The following is a 22,526-nucleotide window of genomic DNA, read 5'->3' as shown; positions in this document are numbered from 1 at the left end:
AGATTTTTACTATTAGCTCCAAACTCCGGAGTCCTTTTGTTGCGTTTCCGGTTTTTCCTAAAGAGTCCATACCCACAATTCCTCACGAACATCTGAATGTCACGTGATATTTTCGCGGGCTTTTTCACACGTGAGCAAGAAGCTGATCGACAAAGCTGTTCGTACAAAATGTCGGAGCCATCAACACCAAAGGGGAGAAAACGGTCGAGGACGAGTACGCCAAGTAAGTCCAATAATAAATTTTGAAAGAAGAACTATTAGTAATGGCTGACTATAAATATGAGCACGATCGGTTAAGTTTTAGGGTAAAAATATGGCAATACTTTCCGGGATGGAGTCAAACACAATTTTGTACATTTCGCTACGAAATTTATCATTTCAACGATCGTCGTGTTTTAAGCTCTTCCAATTCAACAAAGATTAAATGAACTAGAATTAGTATAAATGAAGGTCTTTGTCCTTCGTTCTGTCAGGAATGATGAGATCGTGTTCGTCTGTGTTGTCAGAGTTTTAACGTTCGCGGGAACAAAGACTCAAACAACCATGTTTTAGCTTCGAAAAAATATTTCATCGTACCCTTTAGCTTTATTAAATAACCCTTACTTGCTATTCATTGATTAATTATTTTATTTTTTCTCGGATCATTTTAGTGTTGTGTGGTTTTTAGCCAAAAATCTTTGCTTAATTTCTAGGTCATGCTTGGTTATTGTAATTATTTACATTTGCATAATATTAGTATTTATACAGATAGCCAAGTTAACTTTTGATATTCTTTTATTATTTTTACGTTCTTTACTTCATGTCATGTTCCTTATTCATTTTACTATGCTCCTATTTTCATTCTCCTTTGAAGTGTAATAAACTAAGACCTAAGTTTACTAATGTCAATTGTTTTCCTATGAAGGTCGTTCCACTCACAGCAGCCGCAAAAGCTCACGAGCTGGGTCACCAGAACCCATACCAGAAGAACCCACTGCCGTCTCTCCACCATCACAGCGTCGTCGCATAGATGAAGCTTCATCCCCTCTACCTCTTGCCCCAACCTCACCTTCAGTGGGTCAACCAGATCAAGACCATTCACTGTTCTCTTCTCCACAACAAAGAGCTGGAGTGGAGACCAGCGAAATTGACTTGAGTTCACCGTTGAATTATGGGACACCAAGTTCACGACTGGCAGGCACACCAAGAGGAAGCATGTATCCTTCAAAGACTAAAAAAAATTGTTCTTTTTCACAATGGTAGCCCTTTATAGCCAGCGGTTAACAAACCTGTTGTTATATAATCAAATTGTAATTTAGAAGTTGATTTTTGCAGAGGGAGGAAAACTGAAGAACCCAGATAAAAAACTTAGTACAGGAGAGAACCAATTAGAGACTCTATTCTGTACAACAAAGAGTCTGGGTTCAATCTTGGATTGCATTGGCAAGAGGCAATAGCAAGAGGTGCCTACTTTTTAATGATTAAAAATATTTTATTGACCTACTAAAACAGCTTGCTCTATTTGTCAGTGAAAATGTTTAAGCTCAATTTTCTTTAACTTCAAAAAAACCAATAGAGCTGGAACTCCAATCAGACATCGGACTGATATAAGAAGTGATAGAAGAATGCGTCAAGTCAACATAGGAGAGCAACCAGTAAGTCTACTTACTTCTCTCAACCAACTATATAATAGAGTGATCTTATTTGGCCCATGAAACCGAAGGTGTATAATTAGTGACTAGTATTAATACTGAAACAAAAGAAAACAATGGTCTACTATAACTTCAAAAAAAGCTACTATAACTTCATTTTACACGGAATATTCTTCTAGGGGTGAAGTAAAATCACTCTAGGTAGTTGAACTTCAGTCAGTGTTCTGGAGGTTTTGGAGGCAAGGGGTCATAAAGGAAGTGAGAAGGGTTGAGATCAGGTCTTGGCATTCCCCAAGGTTTTTGTTTAACTGGGTCATGTAGTCATCACCGAAGACCTCTGTCATCTCCAGGACACTGCAAATCTAGCTTAGAGCAGATTTGACATACAATGGCACAGCACACAGCTTAGTGGTGGTACGAAATTGATGGCATCCTAAGAACCAATCACATTCGTGAGTTCATTACTCTGGTAATGGAAATGCTTCATGGGCATCGCATGTCACATCTGAAAAAACTGGGATTTTTTTCCATTCGTGTGAAATTTGCTTACATGTAAAAACCCTAATGTGAACCCAAAATGCTCATAGCTTAAAGTGTGAAATTTGCTTACATGTAAAAACCATAATGTGAACCCAAAATGCTCATAGCTTACAGTTGTCTCATAAGGATGAATGTCATGGATGATATTTATCTGATCAAGCTTGATGAGAATTCTCCAGGCTGCCTTTCTTTTGAACAAGATTGCTTATTCCTTTTTCACACATCCTTATTGTTATGACAACTGGTGCTATTTTCAACAACAAAACTGATCAAGCACAGTTGGGAAGGAGGTGTACTTGTGAGAGCGTTCGCCTCTCACCAATGTTACCCAGGGTTCCAATCCCAAGCGGCTCGGTGTTTTATGTTAGTAGAGATATGTATTGGTTCTCTCCTGTGCTTCAAGGATTTTCCAGCTTCACTGGTTTTCCTCCCTTCACAAAAATGAACTTCTAAATTCCAATAGGAATTGAGTGGATGAAGAGCCACTCTGTTAAATACCACTGTTAAATTCCATTGATTAATCTCATTTATCTTTCAATGCTGTAGCCATCTGATGCCACAGAGCAACCCACAGGTGTCACAAGTGAATCAGGACAAGCAGCTGCAGCAGCACCATCTTTGGTTATCTGGGGCACCGATGTCGTAGTAAGTGAAACAAAGAGAAAATTCACCAAGTTCCTTAACGAGTTTGTGGATGAGAATGCTGAGGACATGGGTGATGGCTTTGATCCTCTTCTTCCTCTTTACTTGCAAAGATTGGATGAGGTAAGACACTACTAAGACTTTTTTTGAATTTATAAAGGCCGGTTTAGACCATACGATTTTTGCCTACAACTATCGTATACAACACGCTCACGTCTGTCGTAGGCGAGTTGTAGGCTTGATTTACACACTACGACTCAAGTGTTAGGATGGCACGAGCGTGTTGTATACGATAGTTGTAGGCGAAAATCATACCGTCTAAACTGGCCTTAAGATACTGCTATTTAAGGTATGAGAACTGGGTAAAGTGGCTGTCATTTCTACAAAATTTATTTACACTGTATCCAATACACGTAAAATAGTACTTCACAATAAATATATAGATAAAATTTCCTTTCCAAATTGCATGTCAAAAGTGTGAAATTTCACACCTAAGGTGTCAAAAAATAAAATTTGTTATAACGTTATAAATAAAATAAAACTTGAGCTATGAAAATAAACTGTATAAAGAAAAAAAATTAGGCAGCCCGGAGCAAAATATTTTTTTGGCGAGCTTAAACTACCGTGACACGGTTTTCAGTCATAATATTTTATCAACATTTGTCTTTGCTCCGGGCTGCCTAATTTTTAATCTTTAAGGTCTATTTAAGCTTTGTTCCAAATTTAAGGATAGTATGATAAAACAAAAGAGTTTATCGAAGAACGCGTGAGGGAGAGTGGTGCTTTAATGCGCTAAAGTCGCTATAATTCTTCAATTTTGGATTCAAACGAAAGAATTCGCCGCCATATTGTTTCTGACATCGAACTACGTCATGACTCACGATATCAAGCCGATTGAGCCACAAAAACTATCGGAAAACTTCGGTTTTATATCGCCCACGCGTCGCTTCATCCGAATCCCGTAATGCGTCCCAAACAAATGACATCATACATAGCAACGGCCTGAACGCATGCGTATTTCAACAGTGAAACACGAAACCACATCATAAATTTGACGACAAACAGCAATCTACTTAGCAATAGACTTTCTTCGAGTGTTTTAATGATATATAGTAGTATTTTATACAGTAGTTATAGAAAGTATATGTTATTTAGCTTATCAATGAATGTAACAGAAATATGAATTAGAGAAAAGTATATATTCAGACGCAATAAGTTTTGCAGCGTTGCTTAGAATAAAGTTCGAAGGTCAAGGTATTGGAAACCCTTCACATCTGTCTTTCTCAAACCAAGAGCTTCAAGAACGTGGTTGGGAAGTCGAAAGGTCCAGCAAAGTTTTTAATTTTACTGCAGTTACTCAGGCAAAATTTTTTTTATTCATCGAAGGCGGTGAGGCAATACTTAATCGAACAAGAAACAAGCGCAAGTGAATTCGAACCAATTTTGACCGCTAGCCAGACTCAAATTTCGATGTTACTTGCTCCGCGTGGGCCCCGAGATGTTCATCTCAAAGCGCATGTTCAAAAGGATCAATTACCAGTGAAATACTCTCGCATTACACACGAAGTAAACAAAATGGCTTCCTTCGATACAAAGTTTAGCACCGTTTTCTAAGAAAACGGAACAACTAAACTCCGAGAAATCGAGAATATGGATTCATATTATCGTAAACAAGCTAACTAGTTACTAAAGAGTGAGGATTTTTTTCCAGCCACAACTCAGGTCTCATACCTTAATGTGTATCGTTAGGATGGCTTAATAAACACCAGCTATCTTGGATGCAAATTGGTCTAATTCCAACACTTGACCATCCATGCGGCAGCCATTTTACATCATCATACCCATACACTGTTGGGGAACCAGAGGGAACCCATTATACTACATAATGCATACCAGGACTTGCTTTAGAACTAAACATAACAGATGGACAGGGGAATCACATGTTGATCAGTCTGATGTGGCTATAGTCATCATGTCTGGCCATTGTGCAGCCATTATTTTTAGCCCCACTCTTATCTGTGATAACAGTTAATGAAACTCACTATAATATGCTTTGACTACACATGCCTGGTGCTAAGATTTGGCCAAAAAATTGCTAGCACACACTTCCTTTTGGTTAGAATAGTTAGTAATATATATATATATATTCCTGCCTTTTGCTTATGTTTTATAAATTATTTTTTCAGATCCATGTACTAGAAACTCCATTTTTGAACATCGATTGTTGTCAGCTGAAGCAATTTGATGCTGATCTGTACAGGCAGCTTGTTTGCTATCCGCAAGAAGTCATCCCTACTTTTGACATGGCAGTCAATGAAATCTTTTTTGAGAAATATCCAGATGCTCAGCTTGAACATCAAATTCAGGTAAGAGAAAATATCAAGATGGTGCATTCCAAGGTTGGGTTGAATTAAAAATACTGTACTTTATCTTTTCAGGTCAGAACATGTAATGTGGACAAGACTAAAAACATGCGGGCTTTGAATCCAGAAGGTTAGTTATTTTTGTCATGCAAGTTTGATTATTTCACTCATTTTGGGTACATTGTGTGTTTAAAAAATTGTGCACTATTAAGATGGTTGATCTTTTCATGTCTTTCTACATGTGTTTCCCTCAAAAGTCTTGTTTTTATTCTAGTGTCTAAAACTATGTCTTCTCTATTTTTCAGATATTGATACTCTAATCACTATCAGTGGCATGGTGACCCGTACTTCACAGATAATACCTGAAATGAGAGAAGGTAAAAGAGGACTATTATTTAAGACCGTTAAATTAGATCCCTTACAAAATAGTCTTGCAGTGTCTAGCTAACAGGAAATATGAAAGAAATGGCAATTGTTATAGCATTCTGGTAAAAACTTTTAAAGTGCAGGACACACTGGTGCAACATTGCAAGCAATAAATTTGAATCAAGGTGACATACATCACGACAAAATCCTGCAACATCACTTGTGTCAGCTCGCTATGCTAAGATATTTAGTCAGCAGTTATAAATTTGGTGGAAGCTGATAGGCTGGAAATTTCAAAATGTTGCACACAATGTTGCAACCATGTTCACATGATGAAATTTGTTGCGAGCAATGTTGCAAAAGTAGAATGTGAGTCAACTTCAGATTTGTTGCATGCAACTGTTATGTGCAGGGGTAGACACACACTGCAACAGTCCTGTTGTGTGCAATGTTGCATGCAATGTTGCACCGTGCATCCATACTTTTAGATTATATCTTAAGCCTGGTTTTAACTTAAGGCAGTTAATGCGTGATATTGTGAGCGAAAACTGCTTGTCATAAGTGTAAGCAAAAGCAAGGGAAAAGAAAACCTTCTGACCTTTCCGCTTCTGACTCGTATCCAACTCTGTCTTACGAGATATTGGACATATAAATTATAATGTATTGTATAATATAGTGATAACTTTTCTTTATTTGTTCTAGCATTTTTTCAGTGTTATGTTTGCAAATCAACTGCTAGAGTTGAAATAGACAGAGGCAGGATTGCTGAACCAACTATATGCCGTCACTGTAACACCAACCACAGTATGATGATTGTTCATAATAGATCACAGTTCAGTGATAAACAAATTGTCAAATTACAAGAATCTCCTGGTAAGTAAGAACGATTAAATTAATGTAGGAATTTCAATTAGAATTGCGTTAAAAATAAATGCCCAATATGTCTCCCTGACCATCAAAAGCCAACAACCTTATGAAAGAAATCGGTGCATCTACATACTGCTAGTTATTATTGATAAATAATGATACTGGTGCTATTTTAAATATTATGAACTAGTATTTGTTATAGAATAGAGCCTCTAGATATCATTCAAGTACATAAAAATCAATGACAGCCTAAGAACAATAACATATGCACCCAAGAACAATAGGATATGCACCCAATCTTTCCCAGCATTCAACTGTTCACCAGAGTTGGGACCACTCATCCATACAGGTTATCCATCAGCCGTAATCTTTACAAGGGCGGATCCGGGGGGGGGGGGGGGGGAAGGGGGATGAAGCCCCTCTTCAGCAGATGGAAGAAACTCAATTAGACCCCTCCCTATAATTTTGGCTGGATCCGCCCTTGCTTTAACCACTACTATTCTTGCTTGACAGATGACATGCCTGCAGGCCAGACCCCTCACACCATCATGCTTTATGCTCACAATGACCTGGTTGATGGTGTCCAGCCTGGAGACAGGTAAGGAAAATAAAAAAGAGGACACTACAGAATAATCAGCTCTTATAAATTACATTTCTGGATTGAAGACTGAAGATTTGTTAGCCACAGGCTGTAAAGTGTTTACCTCATAAAACAAGGATTATTAGAGCTATTATTATTACCACTATTGCTACTCCTACTTCTACTTCTACTCCTACTGCCACTACAACTGTGACTGCTAATGTGACTGCTGCTTCTACTCCTACTGCTGTTGCTGCTACTGCTGCTGCTACTGCTACTACTGCTGCTGCTGTTGTTGCTGCTGCTACTTCTACTTCTACTCCTACTGCCACTATCACTGTGACTGCTAATGTGACTGCTGCTTCTACTCCTACTGCTGTTGCTGCTACTGCTGCTGCTGTTGCTGCTACTGCTACTTCTACTAAAGATGCATCTGCTACTACTCCATTGCTGCAATTGCAACAGTTACTATCCTGCTGCTGCTGCTACTCTTACTGCTGCTTCTTTCTGCTGTCCTACTTCTACTGGTGCAGCTGCTGCCAATGCTGCTGCTACTGTTGATGCTACTGCTCCTGCTGATGCTACTGCGACTTCTACTGCTCTTACTGCTACTGCCAATGTGACTGCTGCTTTTACTCCTACTGCTGTTGCTGGTACTACTGTGTCTGCTAATACTATTCCTTCTGCTTCCTACTGCTGCTGCTATTTGCCACTGCGACTACTTCTTCTACTCTTACTATTGCTGCCGCCTCCACTGGAAATTAAGGAAATTAATATTTAGATTTTGTAGAACAACTTCATGCTCTGTTTTGCAGGGTAATTGTTACTGGCATCTATAGAGCCACACCTATGCGGGTTAATCCAAGACAACGAAATGTGAAGGCTGTTTATAAAACCTACGTTGACGTCATTCATTACAAGAAGGCAGATAAAAAGAAACTGTACTCCAATGATCCAGACAGGTGAGAGGGTTTGTGCCCTTAGTTTTAGTTGCTGCTTTGAGAAAAGGAATTGAGTCAACATGCAAATGTTTGTGAAGTTGTATTATATACATCGTTTGACGACTGTACATACATGTGTGTTTAGTAAAAGGGAATTGGAAGAATTTTTCAAATAACATGTGAAGTATGCAGGTAGAAAAAAAACTTAAGCCTATGATATTGAATACTGACACTAACCACCAGTTTAAATAAATAAAAAACTTATTTTAAGGTATTGTTAATGGTAACCATCTATCATGCAAGTTGCCTGGTAACAAAACAATGCAGATTGCACAAGACTATTCTACATAGAAATGCTGTTGCAACCAAATGTCTTATGCAGAAATTTTTTGCAAGTTTTGGAAAGCAGAAGTAAGATACTGTATGTAGTTCTGCTTTTTCTGCAATGAAAATTGGAAAATCCAAGCTGCATAAGCATTTGTTACGTGTAAAAAAGCCTGATAATCTTCAACAACTATTTTGGGAAGAAGTCACTCAAGAAATCATCCCTTGTTTTTCCAAAGTCTTATTTTGCCTTGGTTCTTCCTATTATTGTTAAGCAAATTTAATTATGTATTCATTGTGTTTCAGTGCTTTGATTTTCACACAAGAGAGAATCGATCAGCTCAAAGGTCTTTCTAAGCAGCCTGATATCTATGAGAGACTATCAAGGGCTTTAGGTATGTTGGGCTTCATATTATACATATATTTGTTGAGTGAGGAGAAAAGGAAAGGAAGGAGAGGAAGGAGTAAAGGACAGGGGAAGGGAGAGGGGGGATTAGTAAGGTATGTTGGTGTGGCCTTTGCTAGGCAAACTAAGACTTGACTGCTTTACTGGATTGATCTTTATTCGTATAGTAGATCAACAAGTAGATCAACAAAGGAATGTAACTAAATAATATCGGAATTATAGGTGATAGAACGAATTATCAAAACTAAGATTCAATACATAAACACTTTACAAACATATTAAATGATCAGTACCTTGTCCAGATGTTAACTTCTAACTTGAAGTCCTAACTTGACCTCTTGAGACGAAATCACTTAAGCACGGGCAACTGCCACGCGTCCCAAACTAAACTAATGAAATCTGATACTCGCTTAAGAAAACAGTGACTGTGTTGCGTGACATCAGTCACAGTTGGGCTTCATATTATACATATATTTTGTTGAGAGAGGAGAAAAGGAAAACAAGGAGAGGAAGGAGTAAACGTCAGGGAAAGGGAGAGAGAGGGGGTAAGGAAGGAAGGAAGGAGAGAAAGGAATAAAGGACAGGGGAAGGGAAAGAGAGCGGAGGTTAGTGAGGAAGAAAGGAAAGAGGGAGGGAGGGAAGGAGGGAAAGGGGAAAGGGAGTAGGAACAGTGGAAGGAAAGGAGAGAGGAAAGGATCAATGTAAAGAGGGACAGAAGGAGGAAGGGAAAGAATTGTTAAAGAGCTAAAAAGTACTTGTGAATTTTAACTTATTTTTTAGCTCCAAGTATTTATGAAAATGAAGACATCAAAAAAGGAATATTGCTGCAACTGTTTGGTGGGACTACTAAAGATTTTACTTCTACTGGTAGAGGAAAATTTAGGTAATGTTTTAATCATTCTTGGCCTATTAAATAATAAAAATTATGTGAAGTAACCCTAAACTCCCTCCTGAATATTCTATATAGATTTCCACTAGTGGAGTGCTCCTTATCTTGAATACCCAGTAACATCTGAATATACAGCGACATTTGGAAATATCCATGATTCATAATTTTCACTAATATTATATTTTACACCCTCGTAATCAATTCTTCCATGATGTTTGCTTCACACCCAATATCACTACATCCACTTTTACAACACACAACATTCAACATTCCATGTCAGTTTTTATGGAGTGAGAAAAAAAAGAGAACAGAGAGAAACCTCTCATTGCAAGGGAACAGCAGGGCTTCAAACAACTCAACTCAAACATTTCAGTCTTTGTTTTTCCTCTCTCCACAAAAATCAACTTCTAAATTCTAATTCGATCTACCGGCTGCCTTATCATTTGGGTCGCAAGGCCTGTTAGGCATTAAGCCGTCCACCCAGAGTGGTAATCGCATTATATTTTAAAGAGACTAGAATGCACATCCCTAGGCTTGAACTACGCAGTGGTGAGAGACAGTGTTGTAGCTGCGCATGCCTCCCAATCTTATTTTAATTGTTTTTCCTCAGATCTCAAGTGAATATTTTGCTGTGTGGGGATCCAGGAACCAGTAAGTCTCAGCTCCTTCAATATGTACACAACCTTGTTCCCCGTGGTCAGTACACGTCAGGGAAGGGATCATCAGCAGTTGGGTTGACAGCTTATGTCACTAAAGACCCTGAGACAAGACAACTGGTTCTACAAACGTGAGTACTATGTTAGATTATTATTGCATTTGTTATAATAATATAATGTATGGTTTAGGTGTTGTAAGGTGTTCGATATTGGTGCAATTTTTAATTATTTCCAGAACCCCTTTAAATGCATTTAAGTTTTTTTATAGGGGATTTGTTAAATTTTTAATTATTATTTAAATGGATTTTCTTTACTTCTACAGTAAATTAGTGCAATTTACCTCAAAGGAGACTTTATAATATTTTACTTTTTGACCTGTGTCCCAATGTGTGACACCAACATATAACTTGCATGCAAATTTCAAATGAATGATTGGACTGGACTTGATCAATAGTTAAAAATAGGACTCTCCCTTTATAGAGGGTTTTTCTCCAAGTTCTTCAAATTTCCCATGTCCACAACAACCAGCACCTTAAATTCCAATTTTATCTGTGAGTTTGTCATTCCCTGATGTTGGGATGTTGCAGCCAGTTCAATGCAACTTTTTATTGAGGTTGAGTTGTTTTATATTCTATAGTGGTGCTTTGGTGCTTAGTGATAATGGTATCTGTTGTATTGATGAGTTTGACAAGATGAGTGATAGCACAAGAGCAATTCTTCATGAAGTTATGGTAAGTCATACCTGGGTATGGATGTTATTTTTGTTGGAGCTGGTGTCATAGTAACATATCATGTGGTATTTGGAAAGATATAACTAGCTAAAAACTAGTGTGATATTTGGATTGTGGGTACAAGTACTGTAGACCTACCACCACTTGGCAAACAACTTACTGGGAATATGCAATACTAAAGACAACTTACTGACAACCTGCCATCGCTTTGACAATCTACTTAACATCCTTATGTTAGCTTAATGACAACCTTCTCCAATAGACCCCTTGCAGTATGTCGGAATGCAACTAAATTTGGGAGACATAACAATAGGTTTCAATTCTCAGGAGATTGAAATTATTTTGTTTTGTCCATGCAAGGGATCTATTTGGGAGTCAAATAGACCTTTTCAGCTTGGACATAATGTTGTCATTTCTTTGTTTAATGGTTGTGCATGATATGGATACAACTCAAAAAAGCATCATTTCAAGGGAATGACACATGATCTGAAATGCAACAACGCTAAACCCAAGCCAAAAAGATCTTTTGTCTACTATCACCATTGCCAGGAATCAATGTTTATGTGACAGTGGTGAAAATGGTGAAGATGATAGAAAAGAAATATAACTACTGAAAATGCCAAGGCAATATACTCAACAGATCATATTATCATAATTATAATAGGAACAACAAACTCTGTCAATTGCCAAGGCAGGCATCATTTGCCAGTTGAATGCCAGGACATCCATACTTGCCGCAGCCAATCCAGTGAAGTCACAGTGGGACCCAAGACTGACAACTGTGGAAAACATCCAGTTGCCGCACACTCTACTTATCAAGGTAAACTATGAGTAACAAAAGGGGCATTGAATTTTATAGATCAATTGGAAAGCATGGCTGGCAGTGTGCTGTTCATGCATGCCCTAACACCACTGTGGTTGTGGATTTGATCCCCAGAATCACAATCATATGAGAGCTTAGGAATTTTTGGTTCTCCTTTGTGCTTTGAGGGTTTTCCAGTCTTTTTTTTCCTTTTCAAAAGAGCAACTTTTAATTTTAAATTTGATCATAGAACCAGGGCCACAGGTTTGTAACCTGCTCATAAAACAAAACAAGAACAATTATTTTCTTATTTGTTTATAAATTGAATATTATTGTATAATAACTTCAATATGCATGATCTCATCTTATGTGGTTCTCATATCTCATATGATTATCATATTCTCTATATTTGATGATGCTTAGAATGGCAAAAGCTCAGACTGAAAAAGATATAGTCATCTAAGACAGCAGTGTCTGTCCACATTTGTCTTCCTCTTTATTTGTATAATAATTCGTAGAATAGAATAAAAGATTGTTTCTTGCTGTACCTCTTGTAGTGTTGCATGTGACTGCTGTAACTACACAAGGATTACCACATATCATCTTACTAATAGTTTGATTAATGTTTTCAAACAGGTTTGACTTAATCTTCCTGATGCTCGATCCTCAAGATGAGTTTTATGATCGTCGTCTAGCCACTCATCTTGTCTCATTGTACTACCAGACGCAAGAAGAAGAGGAAGAAGAACACTTGGTAATTTAAAGTTTCTCTCTCTTCAGCGTTTAAGAGTATATTATTTTTCTTTATGATATATAACACTATTACTAGGAGAAATATTTGTAACAAGTCAGGAGTACCTTAGACATCTGTACTTAGGCAAGGCAATACTAAGGGACTTAATTTGAGTACTACCTTTGTGCTAAAAATGCTTGCAGAGAGTGACCATGTAGCTAGGGGGCTTTTAATTTTGCCACCATATTTTGTTAAATGCTTGCTATTCAAAATATCAATAGCCAATACAATAAATATGTTGAAAATACCCCTCAACAAGGGCGGATCCAGGGGGGCAAAGGGGGGCTGAAGCCCCTGTTCATTTTGGCTGCATCTGCCCTTGCTCAAAACCCTAGAAATGGCACTTCCAAGGGTCTCAGATTAAAAAATGTTTTGTGGGTTTCCTCTTTTGTCGTTAGCCCCCCAATCAAAATGATGCTCCGCGGTCCCTGAAGTAGTGCTTTAATGTTATTAAGTGGCATTAGATCTTGAGAGTTTATTGTCGGAAGTAAGTTGGGGTTATGCCTTCAAAGAATGTTATCATTTTTAAAGCTATTTGTCTGAATGGGAATAATGCACTGGTGCAAGAAATGGGATAACAATATATCCGTTTTTGTTTTGACAGGATATGAGTATTCTGAAGGACTACATTGGTTATGCAAGAGCATGTATATCTCCCAAACTTAGTGAAGAAGCTTCACAGAAACTTATACAAGTATATGTTGGTAAGTGAATGTTTTGTTCTAGTTTGTGAAGCAGTTATAGAAATAAAATGATGGATTTGAGTGGGTTGCATTATGATAAAAATATCTCTATCTTAGTAGTGCTAAAATAACAACCAATCTTTGGACAATGTTCGGCCAGAATTGAAACTTGTTCAGTCAAATCTTTGCCTTGCCAGTCATCTTGACAAGTAACGTTGAGCTGGAAACGATGCAATCATGACCGGCAACTTACCAGTAATTATCTTAAACCCTGCTTAGGGAAGTACGGGTGGTGATGTAGTGTGAGCCTCTTGCTATTTTCACACAGGCACAATTCCAGGAATAAGTGTCTGTGACTAGAGTTGCCAAGTTCTCTGTTTGTTTTTTTGCATGACGACACTATTAGCAGCTGATTAGGAGATTATTGTTTTCCTCCCTCCGAAATAAATCAACTTCTGCATTCCAATTGGAATGCAATGGCAAAGTGCGCCTCTTTGGAGATGCCACTGCTAATCCTATTAATTAGCTATTAATTTAAAGGATATTTTATGTTTGCAGAGATGCGTAAGGTTGGCAGTAACCGCGGTGCTATATCAGCCTACCCAAGACAGCTGGAATCCTTGATCAGGTTATCAGAAGCACACGCAAGGATGAGACTGTCAGATGTGGTTGAAAACGTTGATGTAGAGGAAGCAATAAGGTAGAAGTTGTAACCACATCTCTTATTAAACTCCTACCCTACATAGAAATTGTATAAAAAACGCATGGTGTATTTTTGCGTCGCCCAAAAAAAACGTACTTAATTTAGGCAAATCTTTTAAATTACCTGCTTTGCGTATTGATAAGAGATTAGTGTACCTGGTTATGTATTGATGAGATTGCGTAGCAGAGGAAACACTCACCTCACCAGTGTGAAGCACAAGTAATTCCAAACTTGGTTTCTTGGTTAATTAAAATGGCTAGAGTTAAAAAAATCATTTTCAACTTCAAACAGTTTCCTAATCTCGTCATTAATAATAAAATTCAACTTTTGAATTCCAATCTGATCATGGAATGAGTACCTCAGGTTTAATATATAGCCGCTTTTTCGCACTCAGAAGTTAAAGGTCTTATAATGTTGATCGTTATGTCGTATTTGTTACAGACTCCATCGCGAAGCCTTGAAGCAATCTGCCACAGATCCAAAGACTGGTTTGATTGATGTCAACATCTTGACTACTGGGCTCAGTGGCTCTGATCGTAAGAAGCGCATGGAGCTGGCCAAGTCCCTTAAGGATATGATTCAAACAAAAGGCAAGATAGCCAGTGTGGACTACCAGAAGACCTTCAGTGAACTTAGAGAGGCATCAGATATGGTAAGAATATGTTACAAATCGCACCCACCTTTTTGTTGTCCATTTTTCAAGAAATGTTCAGTGAACAATCAAATGGAAAAAATTAATGCAATAAGTGATTTCATTGCGAACATAAGTATTGTTAGACGTGACCTAACAAAGCGTGTTGCAGGGTCACCGAAATTGGTGCAAGAGGTATATTACTGAGTTATATGTCTCGCAGAAATTTCGGCTACCATTTCAAAACCTTTCATCATCATCAGCAGCAGCAGCAGCAGCATCATCATCATTATCATTATCATTACCATCACTTCTCACCTGGCACGTGATTGGCCTTGGGGCGTGCCAGCGTTGGAAAACGATGTTCCAATAGGCACTCTAGATATATATTGTTCTTTGCGTAGTGTAATACCATCCCCTATAGATGGAACTTAAACTTGTGAAGTAGTAAACCAAGAAAATCGTTTTGGCATTTTGGCTTTCGCTTGGGGGAAAAAATTGCCATTGGTGAAATATAAAACAAAACCTGGAATAACGACTACCTCCCGCCCCCCTTTTCTAAGTGTCTTAGATCTACCGCTGTTTTTCTTATTTCTACTGATGCATCAATTTGTTTTCAGCCTGTTTCAAGAGAACATTATGATGGAGCACTGAAGATTCTCCAAGATGAAGATTTCCTCATCGTCACTGGAAAATCAATTCGTTTGATGTGATTGCCATAGCAACTGGAAAATCAATCTGTATTATAGCAAATTGCTTTGGACTTTTTGACTCAAATAGTAGAACTGTAGTATTTGTCATTTGTAACATTAAAAGTTCATTAATAGTGACTGATGTAAAGAAAGGTGTATCATTCATTAACGTTAACCGAATGAACGAACAGAATTGATACCAATCTCTCATGGTTTCTGTCCTCATATAGTTGTGTGGTTTTGTACGTCGTTATTTGTAAAGTTCATATCAAATAAAAGCATTATGATTTTTCCTTGATTACTTTTGTGAGTATATATCTTGCTTACATACCAATCATTAAGCCGGCGCTCTCTTCTTCGTAACTTCTCGCGCAGTTTTGTTGAGCGATAAAATTAAATTTCTTGCAGTTGCGCCAAAAAAAAAAAAAAAGGAAGAAAGAAAGAAATTACACCTAGGAAAGTTCGAGATTATAAAACATCTCATACAATCGCAACGAAATCGCAGAACACTAGGTTGTTACAAGCAGCATTGAGCGGTGCGGTAGATGCTTTACTGCTTTACTACGTTTTTTTTCTTTTTTTTTTCCTTTTTTTTTTTTTTTTTTTGGGGGGGGTTTTTTTGTTTGTTTTTTTTTTTTTTGTTTTTTTGCTTTCAATTTCTGAATTAATTACTCATGCGTTTGATTGCGCACCACCGAGACTAGCCAACAAGGGTTAGTTGTTGCTAAAAATTGGCGAAAGCCCTGCGCTAGCTGCTGGCTGCAAAACTAGACTGCTAGCATTTGGGATATTTCCACCGAATTCCGATTGACAAACTCATCTAGTTTGTTATCACATATATTGGATAATAGAGAGGTCATTTCAGCACAACATCCACGTACCACCCCTCGCTCAAACTCTATTTTTTAGAGGGTTTCATTTTATGTGACAACGCATCCCCGAGAAAAGTTACGGAAGCCCCTCTGAGTTAAATTTAAGTTCCAAAAATTTCAGAAAAGGTAATATTAATACTCACGAACGCAACTAAGTAAGCTTACATGTATTCTACCTGAATGCAGAATTTTGAATAGATTTTTTTTTTTTTTTGATATCCGCGCACTTATTATAGTAAGGCTTGGCACTGAGGCTATGAAACTGCTCTCTTTTTACTTGGTGTACATTTAAAAAGATTATAATTTTAAACGTTAAAAAAGTCTGCTATAAAAAGCAAAAACCATCCGAAAGTTTGAAGTAAAAATCAGAAAATAAGTACGAGAATCTAAAACTTGGATTTTGCTCACGAGATGATTTCCCTTCTCGGACTAACTCTCTGGCTTTTATAAGTCTGCTTCATTCGTAAAATGTTCAACCTCTATTTTTCTAAGCATGGATCAAAAAATAATATAAATTGATGGGGAATTTGAAATGCCACGCCCCAAGTACCTCTACCCTCCCCTCCCCTCCTCGTTTCAGCTTCAGTAATCGCGAAGGCCTGGGACCTAGTCAATAAGGCATCAAAATGGCGGAGCTTGAGCAGATTCTACAAAAACTTCTTGTACCGGACAATGCAGTGATCAAACAGGTAAAAAACCTGCGATTCTCTTACCGATAGATCCCAACCCTCGTGAACATCATAGAGAAAACTTTTGACATTTTTTCCTCAAAGGCAACATCAGAATTGCGAGAGGCTTTCAAGAATCCTGCAGTCGTCCCATCGTTGATTACAGTGTTGACCAGCTCACAGAATCCCCAGGTAAACTTGAAAATAATACTATTCACGGTAATTTTGATGTGGAATCCTTGGTGTTAATGTAAATACCGGTTATCAGCTGCAAGGATATTTCGCAGGTGTCTAGCGGTAGTAAAAGTTCGGGGTACCGACACCTCATTTTCGTATTGACATTAGATTAGTCTAACTTTATTATTTGTTCGCGTGAATGTGAAGCCAAAACATCTAAATGAAGGCGTAGTAACATTAGGTCTTGCACGATTATCAGTAAATCTTTGGTATCAAATTGGAGGTCTTTTTACTAGCAACTCTTCCATCAGTTATTAAAATCAAAATAGAATTTCATACATTAACTACTGGATTTCAATATATCGTTCAATCAGTAAGCTTATAGTAAAAAAAATCAAGGTTCCTGTGATGAAACAATATATTTATTCTACTACCTGTGTATATGATAATTTGGCTGCAGTAATTATTAGGGGTTTATAATATTTAGTTTAACCTTGAAATTTGACATGGAGGGGTAAGGGTTTAGGAAGGGGGGACAAAGGAGAGTGTCATAAAAAGGTATACCTCTAAATCAATTTACTCCAACCCCACCCCACTCTCCCTCAGTGTAAAAAAATGATGTCATCAAATACTTTTTCAACAGGAATACACATATTTGCTATTGCTCATTACATGGTTCGACTCACTTCAGAGTAAAAAAGGACATTACATCATCAATTACCCATCAAGGCAATGGGAAAATCTTATAATCCCACCAACATGGCTTAGTATTGTATGAGAAAGGCCTGAAATATGAAGTAGGGCTATAAGATTACAGCTTTTTTTACTAGATACATTCAGTTAGTACTAATTTTTGTTTTTTCATTCAAGGTTCGGCAGTATGCTGCTGTTCTCCTCAGGCGACGTGTAGTCAAACAATGGACTAAATTATCCCCAGAAATACACCAAATACTCAAACAGTCATTATTACAAGTTCTGATCCAAGAGCCAATCCAACTCGTTCGGCATTCAACAGGTCAAATTGTGAGTGTTATTGCAAAGTTTGAATTGCCTGCTGGACAATGGCCAGAACTGTTACAATTCTTGAACGAGTACATCAGAAGCAAAGAACCTGCCCAAAGAGAAGTAAGTGCAGATTTTCTCATTAATTTTATATTTAGTTAATGCTTTCAAAAAAAATCTTATATATCCTGATTTATTACACATACTATTTTATGTAATGTCTCAGCACTTGTTTAATGTGAAAGAAAATTCGCAACACTTTACAATAGTCTTGTTGTTTGGCTGTTGTTCATTGAATCTATGATACTGCCGACAATAAAGAAACCCTTCTCATTCACATTGTACAATCATGTATTGGCTACTCACTTTATGCATAGTATTAGCAGAAGATAGCAAGTGCACATTTTTTATGTGTGCACTATTGCTTAGCTTCAAGGCTACATTGATCCTCAAACTCATGAAAAACAACTTGCTGAAGCCTTACATCAGCTATCCATCTACACTGTAGTGCAGTATAATAAATTTGCAACTTATTATGAAAGATACATGCTGGTTAGGTTTTAAAAGTATTTTGAGAGCTATAATAAACGTTCTAGAGCTGGCTTATTCATTTCTTAGCCTGGCTTGCAACTTGGCAAAACATAATGAAAAAAAGCAATGTAACATGAATAAGGAATAAGTTGTTATAAATATTTATTTAATTCATTGTCTGCCTGTAAGCGTGCATGTGGCTGACATGCTTTTATATATACCCTAAAAATCTTGATATAAGATTAAAATAATGATATTTTGTGTAACTTTTTAATCTTTAGATGGGAATGTTTGTTCTGAGCTCAGTTACAGAGACTGTTGGAGAGCAGGTTGGTTGATTATGAACAATGATTAGAAAAATTAATCTAGGTCCCTTTCAAAAAATGTTTCACTCTGACTCACTCCTGCTTGACATCAAGCTCCATCTTTAAGATTAGTTGCAGTAACTTTTACAGAAAAAGTTATGGAAAACAAAGAAATAATGTTCAGGGGAATGACACCTGGTTTGTCACAGGAGAAAATTACACCCAAACTAAATGATTGATATGTCTTTACTATTTGTAATAATAGCTATTTTTAATTCTAAATACCTCTGATTCCTTGACAGTTGAAGCCCCAATTTCCTGTTCTTTTGACACTCTTTTCATCAACATTAGAAGACCAAGGCAGTAAGATGGTACCATTCTACACAATAAGGTACAACTCTTACATGTGCTTCTGTCTGTGGATCATTGTAAACCATTATGTACATATAGTACAACTCACTGTAGATCTTATTGATAACTTTTAACACTGAAAATTGATGCCAAAGTATTAATTAAATTGTTGATTAATTCACAAAGTTTTTCCAGAATTATCTTTCCCCAAATTTGATGAAGAGTTTTTTAAAAATTCAGTTATGCTGGGAAAAAGAAAGAAAAAGGAACCAAAAATTTCATTGATAAATAATTAGCATATTAGTCACTTCACTTCAAACCTGCTCAGGTCAAATGGTATATCTAGTGCACTTCTAATAGTTTAGGGTCCCCTATGTACTTTTTCTGACCTGCGGTTGCTCTCCTAGCTAGGGTCTATTTTCTTATTTTCCTACCCTTCCCTGCCTTCACACTGTTGTGGTTCTATGCAAAGCTAGGTCTACTCCCATAGCTAAAATATGAGTACAGTTAGACCAATGAAAATAGAATACTATGTCCTAAGAGCAAGGACAGCATCTACTATTTACTACATATATTTTAAGTGTTGGTCAGGCCAGGGCTTGAGCCCATGACCTGTGATCATATAATTAAATACAAACAACTTATTCAGCTATTCACACAGGCTGAAAAAAAATACTATTTCCTTGGCTTTAGTGGGAACAGTATCAGAGAATAGTAAGAATAATACTGTGTGTTGTTGTCAATTCATGCAGGGCTCTGATGTCAATGATAGAAAGCATTGGAACAGATGAAGTGGTGAGAACTGTCATTCCATTAACTAAAATATTTAAAATTATTCATTTTGTTTTTCTATTTTTACATTTTAACTCCCAGCTACACACTGAGCAATTCACTGTTCTCCCCTTCCACCTAATGTTGCAACTTGTGAGATCAGTTTAGACTTCTTTGCATTGCTCTACCCAAGTTTTTACTGCAGGGACACCAGTTTCTAACTCATTCCAGATGATAGTTTCAAGAGTGTTGTGTGCATAGAATATTTTACTTTTATGCTCATCTCTGCAACAACTTCAATACTCCTAGGCTGAACCACCCCAAAATCTTACATGGTTTTATTACTTTCCTCAAATCAGTCCTACATCAGACCTCTAATACCAAAGGTTATGACTGTTGTTGAGGCTCTCCTTGAAGTAGATGAGGTGAGTTCCATCTTTATTAAATTGTAGTAACTCTAAAAGCAACTGTACTGGTAACAAAAATAGGAATATCAAAAAATTCATCAATTTTTCCAATGTAGAATTTTATCTTTTGCTGGTTTTCAAATGTGGTTTGAATGCTGGTTTGGATGTCTTAAACCCAGTACACTTGGTTTAATACATCACCTATGTCATGTGGCATCTGCTGCAATAATGGAGAAAAAGAAAACTGCGCGCGCATGCTGTGTGCAGTCATAAAGCACACGGGGGTTGGCACACGAGAGAAGTGTTAGGAGAAGCACTAACACAGAGTAGCGGAGTGCTTCTGGACACTTCTGGAGCTTTATAACAGGCATACAGCACAGGAAGCAAGTTTTTTTCTTTCTTTTATGAAATACAAAATACGATAACCGTTATCTTAGATAGGAACAACACAACGGAAAGTGCGCACGCGTGCAATGTGCTCTCATAAAGCACATGCTCCAAGCCAATCAGAACGTGACATTCATAACAGTTATTTTATAGTATAACCAATAATATAATTTTATGCATTATTTCTCAAAGGATAAAGCCTGCGAAGCCATGGAAATCTTTGATGAGTTGGTTGAGTCTGAAGTCAGTATTGTTACTCCACATTTGGTGCCATTGATGGAGTTCTGTTTGAAGGTATGGCAATCAATAGTAAACCATTTTGGCCCTAGTCAGTAGATCAAAAAAGAGTCTGCCAGTAGCGTTTTAGCTCCCAAGATTTTTTTGGCCAAACTCAACCTAAAATTGAAATTTTCACTGACTGTGGGGTGGGGAGAAATTTCAATTTTGCCAATTTTGGCCTGTTTTTCACTGCAATCAGTAGCCTGTGTGGCGCCTCTAGGGGATTGGGGATGAGGAAAAAGGGAAGGGGGAGGGGGGGAGATGGAGAAGGGAGTAAGGAGAGTCATACAATAGTTTGAGGACTTATTTTAACATGTCAGTTTGACTTAAGATCTGCTAGTTGTTCCTCAGTCAACTGCTTGTTTGTCCCTCCCCCCAGTCAACTCCAAAAAGTCACATGATTGATAGTAAGCAATTCAGTATTCCATCTCATTATTCAATCATGTTATTGCTTTTATTTTTTCAGCTTGCAATGAATACCAAGTACACTTACAATTCTCGTATTAAGGCTTTATCATTCATTAGTTGGCTTGCTCGCATCAAACCTAAGGTAGGTACTAGTTGTCTTGGCCAATCATAGTTAATTAAATATATATCTATGTCCCAAACAACTACTCGTGCTACGTATGTTTCAGGGTTTTTGTGAGGGGGAGGTGAGGTGGGGCAACCCCCCAAAAATGTTTGAGTAGAAATCGTAAATTTTCCTTTTTTATCGTATTTTGTTGGGCTACCTGAGGATTTGGCAGGAATTTTTGCGCCAAAATGCTTGCGCTTGCCCGTTGTGCTCTGGTATTCTTGCTGTACCACCAATACGTTTTAGGTTTTTGAACTTCTTCCATCAAAACAACAGTTGTCTAACGAACCCAAAAGAACATTATTATCCAACAACCCAGCATCATCCGAGTAACCATCTTTTATCAGCACCACAACCATCAACCTAACAACAATCAACAATAGCAACCCGTCCAACTCATCCAACTCATCCAACAGCTTACGACAAACTAACAATCCACTGAACACAGCTTGACAGTATTATACATTGTATACAACTCAAACCAAAGGCCAACTTATTTTCTTTAAATAATAACGACCAGTTCAGATATCGATCTTTTGCCACATCGAATCTAATTGCCATTAAGGTCGACTGACTTGAAGTATCGTCTCATTAAATTTGACATCTGATTCAAACGTCGCATTTGATTCTGCCGCTTTCAATAAACTTAACGTGTGCACGCGTTAACAAAAGCCAACTTGAGCACTAGAAGGGTTTTTAGCCGCTGCGTTGAGACTTTATGATTGATGCATTGTATTTAACACGTTCAAAATCAACGCCGATCTTTGGTCTTTTCGTGCCACTGGTTCAGTCATATTTAATTTTCTGTCGAAATCAATTGGTTCAGACTTCTCATGTGAAAATGCAATTATAAAATAACTGTTATGAATCTCGTGTTCTGATTGGTTGGGAGCGCGTGCTTTATGAGAGCACAGCACGCGCGCGCACTTTAAATTGCGTCATTTCTATCCAAAATAATGGTT

General features: G+C 37.5%; 2 protein-coding genes across 2 annotated transcripts in view; both read left to right on the top strand.

The window, feature by feature from the left end:
* Nucleotides 1–139: 139 nt before the first annotated feature.
* LOC116296434 (DNA replication licensing factor mcm4-A) lies at nt 140–15,387 on the top strand. The gene is made up of 20 exons (XM_089034561.1): nt 140–223; nt 905–1,196; nt 1,556–1,634; nt 2,718–2,936; nt 5,000–5,179; nt 5,252–5,306; nt 5,482–5,553; nt 6,245–6,415; nt 6,923–7,007; nt 7,805–7,951; nt 8,561–8,649; nt 9,441–9,543; nt 10,160–10,336; nt 10,843–10,936; nt 11,601–11,749; nt 12,369–12,492; nt 13,136–13,235; nt 13,773–13,914; nt 14,359–14,569; nt 15,169–15,387. The coding sequence occupies exons 1-20, from the start codon at nt 169–171 to the stop codon at nt 15,259–15,261; spliced, it is 2,637 nt and encodes an 878-aa protein (XP_088890687.1). The 5' UTR covers nt 140–168; the 3' UTR covers nt 15,262–15,387.
* A 1,333-nt stretch (nt 15,388–16,720) lies between these two features.
* Nucleotides 16,721–22,526, top strand: part of LOC116296419 (importin-4) — a 40,587-nt gene continuing 34,781 nt past the window's right edge. The window contains exons 1-9 of the mRNA XM_089034457.1: nt 16,721–16,801; nt 16,886–16,972; nt 17,828–18,082; nt 18,772–18,819; nt 19,098–19,186; nt 19,899–19,941; nt 20,277–20,342; nt 20,904–21,005; nt 21,457–21,540. Of these exons, the coding sequence (XP_088890583.1) occupies nt 16,739–16,801; nt 16,886–16,972; nt 17,828–18,082; nt 18,772–18,819; nt 19,098–19,186; nt 19,899–19,941; nt 20,277–20,342; nt 20,904–21,005; nt 21,457–21,540 (837 nt within the window). The 5' untranslated portion in view covers nt 16,721–16,738. The remainder of the gene's footprint in view (nt 16,802–16,885; nt 16,973–17,827; nt 18,083–18,771; nt 18,820–19,097; nt 19,187–19,898; nt 19,942–20,276; nt 20,343–20,903; nt 21,006–21,456; nt 21,541–22,526) is intronic.

This window comes from Actinia tenebrosa, unplaced genomic scaffold (genome assembly GCF_029948245.1).
Source record: "Actinia tenebrosa isolate PJP-AT-01 unplaced genomic scaffold, QUT_ActTen_1.0 PGA_scaffold2__45_contigs__length_23673736, whole genome shotgun sequence".
NCBI lineage: Eukaryota > Metazoa > Cnidaria > Anthozoa > Actiniaria > Actiniidae > Actinia > Actinia tenebrosa.
This window is presented reverse-complemented; position numbering and strand designations above follow the sequence as displayed.